This window comes from Lycorma delicatula, chromosome 12 (assembly GCF_047948215.1).
Source record: "Lycorma delicatula isolate Av1 chromosome 12, ASM4794821v1, whole genome shotgun sequence".
Classification (NCBI taxonomy): Eukaryota; Metazoa; Arthropoda; class Insecta; order Hemiptera; family Fulgoridae; genus Lycorma; species Lycorma delicatula.
The window spans coordinates 53,635,744-53,648,615 of record NC_134466.1 but is presented as its reverse complement, the minus strand read 5'-3'; the positions used below and the strand labels follow the sequence as shown (position 1 = coordinate 53,648,615).

Below are 12,872 nucleotides of genomic sequence, written 5' to 3'. Positions count from 1 at the left end.
AGTAAATGCAGGAAATACTTTTTTGCTGAACATATGTTTTAACAACATTATGATAAATTTTTATAATTTCTATTAATAATGGGACAGGAAAAGGATTGAGAACAAAAGAGAAGAATTTCTATTAAAACTCAAGGCAAGTCTTACTATCTATCAGGTAATTGTTTAGTTCCTTCATGTATTACAGATGTACTTGTGTGTGCGACTGTTTTGTCATGGAGTGGCTGTCTACTTCTAAAAAACAGCCAAGATTGCCATTCAGTTTTAATGAAAATTATTCTTTCTGTTTTTAATTAAAATTTATATATAAGTGCTGTTAAAACAAATTGTTTGATGTTAAAAGTATCTTCAGGGAAGCTGATTTCTTTATTCGATTCTTAAATATACATAAACACTAATTTCTTTTTACTATAACATCTTAAATGAAGTTATGGAACCTTGAAATTGCTCTGTTGTGAAAAAGATGTTTTCTTTTTGGCTGATTATATAATGTAATTCATTCAGGTATGTTTTTTAAATAAATTTAATTTTTCAGTAATAATGTATAAGAGAATAAGTTATAATATATAGCTCGCTTTTTCAAACTTTTTCTCACTTTCCAACAGTTGTCAACTTATTTGTAAGAAAATAACTTGAAAAAAAAAGAAAAGCTTTTTCTTTCATCCGAAACACCATAATCTTTATTGTACACTTAATTGTTTAACTTATAGACTTTGTTTCATTTATTAGAGCATTTTCATATTCATGTGTAAGGATCAGTCTCTTTTACTACTTTTCGCCAATGTTCTACGTTAAAATTTGTAAAATACCACCATTAAAAGTCACCACAATGGTGGAAGCATGGTCAGATCTCTTTTTGCAGATTTTTTCATTTAACTGTTGTAAAACACCTTGATAGTACACACGGTTCACTGTTTCACCGTGAGGCAAGAATTCAAAATGCACAATTTCATTAAAATAGAAAAAAATGAAAAGCTTTACTTTGACATCAGATCGAGCCTGACATGATTTCTTGGAGCTTGGAGATCCTTTGCCAATCCATTATGATAATTGAATTTTTGTCTCGATATTATAGCCATAAACCCAGCTTTCATCTCCTGTTATGATCTGTTGTTTGAATGTTTCATCTTCATTGGCTTGTACAAGAAGTTGCTGACAAACACTCAATTAAATTTTTTTTATGTATACTTATCACTTTCTCCATTCAGGTATGCAACAAATTCATCCCAATGTTAGGAAATCTCACAGTTAACATTTCTGAAAGTGTACTCATCGATGGCATCTGTTTGCTAAACTTTTTATATTTGTTTTAAATTAAAATATTGTTTAGTAATTTATTTGCAGTATTTTTTAGTAATGACTGTTGTATTTAAAACAGATATTTATTTAAATTAAATTTGTAAATATTAAAAATATACTACTTCTGCAATGAGGTAATTAGTGATGAATCAACGGGACAGTTCTGTCCCGTTGATTTGATGTAAAATTATTTAGATCATAAATAAATGATTATGCTCTACTCTATGAAATTTTTGCATGTTAAATTATGTTGCATTTTATTATTATATTATGTATATGAAATTTACATACCTAATGAGGTAAAACTGAACAATAGTCAGACATACTGCATGTATCTGTCGTATGAAACAGGTGTATGAACATCAATATTTTAAAGTTTTGTAGTTTTCTCTTTCATTTATAAGCTATTTTAATTTTTTATAAAAATAAGACATTTTTTGTCTTATTTTTTTTTAATTCTACTCTTGTATCACTTATTTTAATAGTTATTTGTATTGAGCAAGGATTTGTACAGTTGCACTTATTTATTTATTGAACAGGTATAGATTTTAATTTGTAGCGACATTTGTTTTGTTTTATGTTAGGTATGCACAGACATGTTTAATATGTATATTTGTTAATAATTAGATATTTATTTTATTCACTATATTTAGCTGATAGTTTTTATTATTTTTTTTAATTAGATTATTTTATAGACCATATTGAAATCATTTATGTTTGCATTTATGAGAAAATTCATTGTAAGTGATCGACTAGATGAGTGTTTTGACTTATTAGTATTGTCGTATACAAGCTTTTATAGAAAGCTTGGGTATAATTGATGAAGTATACTTTGTCTTGAGGTATCATGGGATTGAATAATCATTGTCTGTTTCTTTTAGAAGTATATAGTTTTGGATAATAAGTGATGCATTTACAAAGCGATTTTGTAAAATTATAAATTATTTTATCACAGCCTATATAAAATTTATTTTTATTTATATATTTATTTTGTTGGTGTATGTTTTTTCTTTAATCTTTTGTAATTCTCATTTTGTTTAATTTGTGACTGTTATTTAATTATAAAGAATGTATTACATTATGAGGTTCATCCAAAAAGTAAAGAAAATTTGTACATATTGCTTACATATTGACACCCTATTAGTGATACAGAATCAATTAGTTCATTGTATTATTTCAGGAAGATCCAGATGTTATGACTGTAAAAATGTTATTAATTTCCTGAGCGTTTAAAATGTATAAAAAAGTTTAAAATGTATAAAATCCTAACAACAAAATGTGAGATTAAATTTAGAAAATTTTGTCTTGTAAAGATTTATTGGTAAGTGTAGTAAGTGGTGATAATGATGTTTCTGGATAACTGTTGCTTGTGACTGAAGTACTGAGGAATAATCAACAATGAAATTTCCAGTAAAATGTGTAGTTATGTTAATATAAGGATTATATAGCGCATTTCCTCAGATTTCATGGGCTCTAATTATAATTAGAGTCATAATTACCACTTAAAATCATCTTGGTTCAAAGAAATTTAGACCAAATGGGATCCTCTACTGTGATCTATATTAGGAAAATAATAGTGAGTGGGAGCTGCTCTGACATTTCTCAATCGGTAAGAAGGTAATGAATTTCTTTGTTTTATAGTAGTGCTTGGATAAGACAACTTATTTACTGTTTCAAAGTCTGGCTGGCTAATATTCAAGCAAGTAGCCTTCAATTGACTTCAGTAATTTTCATTGTAAATTAAAATTCTAACACAGTTGTCATTTTGATAGTGATGAACGAGATCAAAAGATTGTTACTTAGCAGCCGTCGTTACTGACAATAATGTTATATATACTTAAATTTAAAGATGATTATGTATTAAGTTAAAGAGAAATCATTTTAAGTAGTAAATAAGTATATTTTATTTATTACTTAATAAAATTTATTACTGCCAAATACTCTTTACTTTCTGGATGAATCTTATGTTTGTGAACAATTTCTTAATCTCTGGTACCTGTATGTGTGTTTATTAAAGGATTTTTTTAAATTTATCTTATAGCTATGATTGTCAGCATCTGGTTATCCACATTACAGGAATAATCATTATTTTTGTAGTGGAAGCCATTAGTCTGGTATTTGGTAGTTAGGCGTGGTATCTGAATTGTCAGTTCAGAGCTAAAAACACAATATTTTTTTGTTGTGCCAGTTCATGTTGTTTAAAAGGGATGTGACTTGCAGTCTTACCCAGCATAGAAATTCTGGCTTGTTTTAAGATCATGTGAACTTTTTGACATTTATTAAAAATGACTGCGTAAAAGGATTTATATGATTGTATACCATCTATTTTGTTGTTATTTAGTTTAACACTCTGGCATTCTATTTTTTCATTTCCCTCCCAACTTTTCTATTTTTCAGCCACGTTTTTCAGTGTATTATGTTTGTGTTGCAAGATTCTCTGGTTCTTACTTTACATTCTGATGTACAATTTCAGTTTGATTTTAAGTATATCAATATTTTTTGATGATTTGTTAACAAAACATCTTATGTGGTAATATATTATCTCATTTATTTGTTAATGTTTTATTTTGTTGTTACTTTAGCACACATTATAATAAAATCAGAAAACAGAAATTTTTTGTTGGAATCTACTAATAAAGCATTATAAATAAATGACAATATTGGAAAATAATCTTTAGTAAGAATTTCCCATCTAATATGTGAGTTTGGCATGTCTATTCTAAATTAGATTTGTGGTTAAACAAAGAACTTAGAACATCATATTTCAAATCTGTAAATACATATGTGGTATTTCAAGAATTTGTTCCAAATATCTGTGTAAGATGAATGATCTATTTATCACGGGCATCGCCAGAGAAAAAAAAGATTGATTTAAAAAAAAGATTGATTCTGTTGGTGAGAAATCTGTTTAGTAATTATGATTTCAACTATTCAGTTGTTATTTGTCATATGATTTCATTTTTTAGAGTTGCTGGTCCCAGAAATAATTCAAATTTTTCATGATATCGCAAGAGGATACAGTTTAAAGTCATTTAATCTAGCACCCAAAAATTGGTATTTTTTAATTTTTAACTAGTGAGCAATTGCATAAAAATTATAATAATTCATTCTGGTCATAAATTTCTAAGAAATCTTTACTAATCCAGAATTTTGTATTATCTGGCAGTCCCAAAATGCCATAACTGTGCCTAATTATCAGACTTGCTGTACAGTAATTTTTTTTTTGTTTTTGTTTGTTGTTTTGTTTGTATTATTCATTAAATTATTATTTTTTTTATATAATTTTGAAGTTTGAATCATTCTTCATGTATCAAAATTGATGACGATTGTGATACTGACAAACCTCAACAAAAGAATAGTAAATACAATTTGAAAGCATTTAAACGATGGCATAAAAATATGTAAGTCTATTATGGTTTCATTTTAGTGTGTTTTGATTGAAACATGGATGCAATTTGATGTCATCTAATCTGTTACATGAAGTTTTTATTTTTAAACTAATGTTTTAATTTACTAATAATTTTTTCATGCTTTTAAATAATTTTAATAAATTATCTTATTAAATAAATGTATGTATGCAGTATAAACCTTTTTATTTGAAAATATTTTTTTTATTTTAAAATGAATATATAATAAATATTGTCATGCCTTAAGTCTTACTAGATTTGATTAAGACACTTAATCTAAATAAAACACATCAAAAGACTTGGTCTAGCTGATTCCCTTAGTGCTCCATAATCATTTGCCTTACAGAAGACTAGCAAGGAATATAATCTTGACAAATTTTAATTAATGTATACTTAATATCAAATAATAATTACCTAATCTCTGTTTTGAATGGGACACAACAGCTGTTGTGAAGAAAAAATTATTGGTGGTAGACCTTGGATGCTTTGTCCTTCAGAATGAGCATCCAAGGTCTACCATCAATAATTTTTTCTTCACAACAGCTGTTGTGTCCCATTCAATAAGCTTAATCTGTAACAATTGATGCTGGTCTCTGTGGCACAAGTGGTAGCATCTCAGCCTTTTATCTGGAGGTCCTGAGTTTGAATCCCAGTCAGGCATGGCATTTTCACACATGCTACAAATCATTCATCTCATTCACACATATGCACACACATACACGCTAAGAATATTTATCTTCATAATTTGAAGTTGCCATTTCACATTGCCATTTCACATTGTAAATGTAGTTGTTTTCACTACCAACTAAATTGTCTGATAAAAATTGTCATCTAAATTGTTGTACTGTAGAACTACTGATTGTCAACTCTTCAGATATTTTCTCATATTATTTTCACCCAAAAATAAACTAAATTGGAATCAGGTTTTTTAATTTTACCTGTTAATGTTAAATAATTATAGTCATTATTAATGAACTACTTGTTCAATATCTCTTTAAATAAATTTCAAATGTCAGATTAACTCGCACATCCAGTGATCGTATCATAAATTTAATTCTTCCATGTATAATACCTCGGTCAATTATATTGTCTTTAAGGATTTTTTTCTCTCTTATTTTTTGCTTATTTGTGCTTCTGGAAAACTGTTGAAAAATAATAAACATTTATTCTTCCATTCCATTTAATTCCAATCAATTATGTCAACTTCAGGGCTTCTGCTTGAAAATAATGTAAGATATACGGCTTTTTCCATTTGCACCCATATTAAGCATCTCTGTTTTCACTTTAGTTACTCTTGTACTAATTAATTATTTCTGATTTCTCCCCTTTTTTATTGCAGTTTTGATAATTTCAAACCAAGCAGGAATTTTATTATTGTTGTGTGTTAGAGATTATAATTTTCCATTTTTTTTCTTTTAATATTGTGTAATTGGGAATGTTAATAATTGTAATCCATATACGAAATGAATTAGGAAGTTTTTGTATATAGTTCTTTTCATTTTAAAATCGTAATAAAAATAAAAAAAACAACCTAGATTTGCTGAAGACTGTTCTACATTAAATTCTTTTTTTAATTTGAATGATGTTTATTTTGCATTCAAATGATATAAGTAACTTTCTTAACTGATTTTGATTTTTCATTTCCAGTATAAAAAAAAATAATTTTTGTGTTGCATATTATATTATACAAATAAAACAACATAAAAATTACAATTAAAAAAAACGAAGGCAATCGTACTATCGTTCAAATTAATATACCTCACCTCAGTAGAATCAGAAATAATGGTACCATTTATTATGATATTTGAAATTTTATGTGAATGTATTTCTGATTATTCAGCTATTTTAAATAAATTCTAGATTCAAAATTTAAATAAATAGCTGTTCTTGTTGCCATATCTATTAAATATAGCAAATACTGATATATAATTAATCAGTGGTAACATCATTATTAGTCTATGAAATCATTTCTGTTTGAAACCACAAAAGCATATAATTTTGACATCATGTTACATTTATCAGTTCCATATCATTTAAGTAATATGCATACTGTTTTTCAAAAAAAATTTCTAAATATATTTTTATTACATTTTATTTATATCAAACTAATCTAATAATGTTATAACGTAAATATTAAATAGTTCAACAGTCCATAACTGTACTTAATAAATTTACCTCATATGTCTTCACTCCTCCTATGAAGGGAGTGAATAGAACCTTCCCAGGCTGATCAACCATGTTAGAAAGTCCATTTTACTAAATGAATGCCTCATTCATACTCATACAAATCCAGTTTTTTCACTATAATTTTTTTAAAGTTTGTGAATTTTTTTGTTCTAATCTTTCTTTGAAAGGAAGAGAAAAATAAGTCTACTGAACACTTTGGAGCACTTTTACCAACACTGCCTTTTAGTGACACTGTTGAAAATTTACTTTGAAGGCATGATATATTAAAAGAAAGAAAAGAAGAAATAAATATAGTAAAACAAAAAATAAAATTCATCAGGTTTGCTGGTGATATGGTAATTCTAGCCGATGGCAGACACATGCTTCACAGATTGTTAAGCCCTGCAGGAAGAAATGAAAATGAATGTAAAGTAATGAAAATGAAACTAAAGTAATGGAAGTAAAAACAACAAAAAAGATTTAGTGTTAAGGACAAGTGAAGGAAGAATAGAAAAAGTAAAAAATTACAGATATTTAGTAACAGAGGACTTGAAGGACACAAAAAAGGTAATAAAAGGAAGGATAGAGATGGCAAGGAAGCCTTCAGTAAGAAGAGGGAATTACTATGTAGTAAAACTCTGGACTTGTAGTTACGGAAGAGGTTAGCTGAATGCTATGCATGGATTGTATTATGTGGAAGTGAAGCATTGAGGAAGAGGGACTGGATTGAGCCATTGAGATGTAACATGGAGAAGGATGGAGAAAATAAGATGGATGGATAAAGTGAGGATTGAGGAAGTAATGAACAGGATTAAAAACAAAAGGACACTTATGCAGGAAGTATACAAAAGAAATGAAACCAGTTAGGACATACGGTTAGAGGAAGTGGAATCTTGATTACTCTGTCGGAAGGGTCGGTAGATGGAGAAAGAAAGTGTGGAATAAGAAGGATGAAGTCGATAGATGAGGTGAAGCTTGGAGACTACAAGGAAACAGAGGAGAAGGCTAGAGGCAGAAATGAATGGAGATAGTGTAATGCCACCGTGCAGTACACTGAATGATGATTGAGCACAATGAAACCTCAGGGTGGGAAGAAAGAGACTGGAAAAAATGCAATAAATTTGCACATATAATTTGTTGATGATTAAATTCTTCTCCTATCTTCATAAAAATTAGGAACAACTTAAAAATAGTATAATCTACATAAATAATTTAAATGAAATTGATTTTTTTTTTTTAAAGTTAATACAATGAAAATCTAGATTTAATTAATCTTGGTATAAAACATTTTAAGCTGTTATTTATTATTAAGCTACTATTATTTTGTTATTTAACCCATTTGCTGAATTAAATGTCCTAAAATTTCAGATGTTTCTCTTTTTTTGTTTTGATTTTCCCTAACTGTTTAATAACTTTTACAATACATTGTTTCTTACAGTAAAGGGGATTTATTTTATTAATTTTTTGCTTAACTCTACATTTTCCAACTTCTGTTTGGCGAAGACAAATGTAAAGCATCTGATAAGTGAGTGGTGTTAGTCTGATTCAGTTTCCTTGAGAGTAATCTTCATTATATAACCAGTCCCTATCGTGAACAAAATGAGAATATCACTTCTGGAGCTGAATATCACCTGAATTTCAGAGGACTTGACATGCTGATTTGTAACAGTATATATATATTACTGAACAAATAGTCCAATGAGAAAACACTTCATCATTTTCCTTATTTACCTGGCTTAGGCTATTAGTTAATCATGGAAATTAAATCACAACTGTTAGGTATGGCACTCAATGTAGTGTAACTTACTTTTTACAGGAGTACAACTAATGCTTTTTTTTTTAAAAAAAGAAAGCTTTTTTATTTATTAAAATATTAAATTATCTTAATCTGTAGTTGGAGATTTCTAGTTATCTAGACTTTACCAGTTTCCTGTTATGTATTATTGCTTTTTTTTATTTATTTTATTTGGATTGCAGAGTGTATTGTGTATGATGTTGGATGTTGGTTTTGTATTATGTAATAACACTTCATGTTTAGATTTAGTTTTTATCTTAAAACATGTGTGTTGTATTTTAATTAGTTTTATTGTTTGTTTTTTTTTTAATTTACTTAATAATTTCTTTTTGTTAAAAAATTAATATAATTGTAATTAATTATTAATTAAAGATTTAATATATTTATATTATAATAGCTTTATTTATCTCTGATTACAATCAGTGATGTATATATATATTTTTTTTGCCAAACATTATATTTACCCCTGCATCAAAATAAATTTAAGAATTATAATATTATAACCACCAAATACAGCCAGAATAAAAAGATAAGAATTCTTACCTAATTGTAGCATTTTCAGAGTGTCACTCCTGTCTTCAGCAGTCAAAAATGTAAATTACATATTAATTAAAATAAATTTAATCAGTATATATATATATATATATATACTTTGTCAATAAATTAGTACTTCTATTATTTACTATGACATGATGTTATCATCTTATGAAATTTCATGGGATAAAATTTATTTTAATTTTGTGTAATTTATATTTTTGACTGCTGAAGATGGAGTGGTACTCTGAAAGTGCTACAATTACGTAGTATTTTTACCTTTTTATTGTGATTGTATCTGGTGGTTATAATTGTTTAAATTGGTGAAATATAACCAAAAAAAACAAACACAATATGTGTATGTATATACACACACATATGATATTTTATATATATATATATATATATATATATATTTTTTTTTTTTTTTTGTATATATATATATAAACACACACTTGCAAAAATTATATGCTATGTTATACATAAGATATTTAATTGAAATGTGTTAATATTTATTTGTTTATTCATAATATATTTTTGTGCAACATTTATTTGACACTTTATTTTACTAAAAAACCATAATAATTCCATGTGAGCTCTCGTATAATTTACATTTGTTATTAATGTATTTGTTTCATAATTTAACTTTAACTCTTTTAATTTTATAACTTAAGGTTGGGCTTAATTATATATATATAATTTAACTAATAAGTAAATATTTAAAAAATTCAAACTATTTAAGGAATTAGGCTATCTTTCCACATTTAGCCCAAATAATAGATAATATTTTTTATTGACTTTTTAATTTGATTTCAATGAAATGCACTTGCATATTAAAGAATACTAAATTTTTTTATGCTAAATCTACTGTTACTTCTAACAGTATATAGACTTGACTTTTAAGACTTCATATAAAGAAAGAAGACACTTGTACTTAATCTTTACTGAAATAAATTTGTAAATATAAAATTCTCAAAGGAATTTACATATAAATAAAAATGTAAAACTGAATGTACATTTTAACTGTTATACTCATTCTCCATAGATATAGAGAATTAAGAAAGGTAAATGTTTAAAAAATATTTAGTGTAAGTAAAAGAAAAATTGAAAGGCAAAATAATAATTAATAGAAAAATGCTAATAAAAATAATTAATTCTCATAAAGCACTAAAAATAAGACATTATGAAAAAAGTATCTCTACCCAAGTTTATAAAATTAAAATAAAATCAGTTTATAAATAATAAGTTATACAATATTCTCTAATGCTGTCCTAATTGAAAGCAAGTAATCAGCTTACTACCAATCATTTTTCCAAACTCACCAGGATACGACTTATCAGACTTTGGATATAGTGGTTTAGATTGATTTTAAACTGATTTCCTGCTTTCCGCTTGGACTGGATTATCTGTATAATAAAATAACTACTTGATAGTTTATTTTTATTTCATAAAAACTGGTAAAATTAGTAATTTTTTGTAGAATTTTGTTTATATCGGTTATATATTTATTAATTATTATTATAATAAGTATTTATTTATTAATTTTTTTTGATTTGTCAGTTTTTCTTTTAACTTATGTTATTATTTTTTTATAGATTTATTTATAACCTACTGGTTATAAGTGTTTTAACAGTTGAGATGTACATTTAATTTTTTTTATCTGCTTTGTAAACTATTTTTGAGCTTTTTTCTAAAAGTAATGCTAAATAGTTCGATTAATTTTTTTATATATACAATATCATGTCATTATGTAAGTTGGTCAGTTGTACAATATTTTTAATATATTGTATGATTTCAATACAAGAATTTTATAACTCTTACAATGTAGTATTGTTTTATTGATTTGGAAAAAATTTTCCTAGTGAACTGATATTTTCCATTGTTCCAATCCTCTTCCAGCAGAGGTTTGGCCGAAGAGTTAACATTTCAATTCATACTTCCACACGTCTTATGATTCAAGAATGGGCAAAGTTGTTGTTTACTCATTTTACAAAAATATTGTACATTACTACAGGTTTCTGTAATTTTGAACAGAAGAAACTTTTATTCTGGCATTTATTTGTCGACCCAAATTCATTACTGTGTGTGGGTGTCAGTTGTCTCCAGGAACCTTGATTTAGGTTATTTGTCGTGTACTGTAGTTCGTGTGCGGATGAATTTGTTTATTAATCATTAATTCCTTCACCTTCCTTCTAATTTTGGTTTTGTCAATGAATGTAAAACCTTGATTGGGGTGGTCCATGCTAAAACCTTAGATTTTCTATAATCTTTGTTTGATAGGCTTGAAGGATTGCCTTCAAGCAATCCTTCAATTGTCTGGTGACTGTACGATTAACCTAATGAATTTCATCAATTGTACATAAAATAAAAGGCAAAGAGAATGTTGATAATTGTGAACATTTTCTGTTCCTGAGGCCAATTTCCTTCAGGTGCTCTCTTATTTTTCTGCATCCTGTCAGGTGTTTTTTGTACTGAGATTGTACTGTACTAGCTGTTTCATAAGTCTTGAATCTTGTTGCATCCTCATGATATGTCCAAAGAATCCTAGTCTCCTCTTAGTCTCTATTAAGTGTACCAGTTTAATTTTTGAGCTTTAGCTAATTTGGGTCAAGGTTTTGTTGTTTAGTTTGTTTGTTATTATTTCTCTGGAGTATTAAGATTGGATTTACTATTTTGATTTTATTACTGTTGATGTTTACTTCTTTTAATCGTGCTGGTTTTTGGGGCATAATTTCTGTCTTTTCGAATGATATTTTGAGGCCAATTTTATTTGCTATATTTTGAAGTTCTAGTATCTGTGATTTAGCTTCGTCGATGTCATTTGCTAGCAGTGCCAAGTTGGTGAAATCAAAAGAGTTTGTTTTGATTTTTCAGCCTATTTTTTATGATCCATTCCCTCATTATTATTTTTACAGCACAGTTGAATAATAGCAGTGAAAGCCCATCACCTTGGCGCAGTCCTGATTTGATCTCAAATGGTTCCAAAAGCTCGCTTCTGAATTTTTCCTTCAACGTAGTGTTTGTGAGAGTCAGTTTTATCATGTTTTTTGGTTGTAGTAGTAATTTGGTATGTAGTCTGAGGTGTCACAGAATTTTTAGTAGGGATTCTCTGTGGATGTAGTCATTAACTTTCTTAAAATCTACAAATGTTATCACCATGACTCTTTTCTACAAATGTGTCACCATGTTTCATTTTCTGTTGTAATCCATTATTAGCTTAAGACTAATGATCTGGTCTGGACAGCTCCTCCAGTGTCTGAACCCTCCCTGGTATTCTAGTTCTTTCAAGTTGTGAACTGCTCCTGTTGAGGATGATTCTTGAAAGAATTTTGTATGTTGTGTCTAGGAGTGAGATTCCACTGTAATTATTAGGGTCTGTTTTGTCCCTTTTTTTTGTGAAGCAGATGGATGAGGGCTGTCATCCAGTATTCTGGTAGTTTTTCTTTGATCCAGATATTGACAAGCTGTTTGATGCAGAGCAATTTTTGCTGATCTTCCTGCATGTTTTCAGATCTCCACAAAAGTTTGATCTCATGCTGCTTTGTAATTCTTCATCTCACACAGTGCTTGGTATTGGTAGATTTATTTTATTGTGGGAGGGTTGATGTTTTCTGGTAGTGTTTTTATTTGGGTGTTGGTGGTGAAGTTTTGGAGTTCTGTCAGTTCTTCACAAT

The 12,872-nt window shown here is 27.7% G+C and overlaps 1 protein-coding gene across 1 annotated transcript in view; it reads left to right on the top strand.

Moving 5' to 3' along the window:
• The window catches only part of mtd (TLD domain-containing protein mustard), an 837,104-nt gene that overhangs the window by 581,853 nt on the left and 242,379 nt on the right, over positions 1-12,872 (top strand). The window contains exon 14 of the mRNA XM_075380551.1: positions 4,587-4,697. Within this exon, the coding sequence (XP_075236666.1) occupies positions 4,587-4,697 (111 nt within the window). The remainder of the gene's footprint in view (positions 1-4,586; positions 4,698-12,872) is intronic.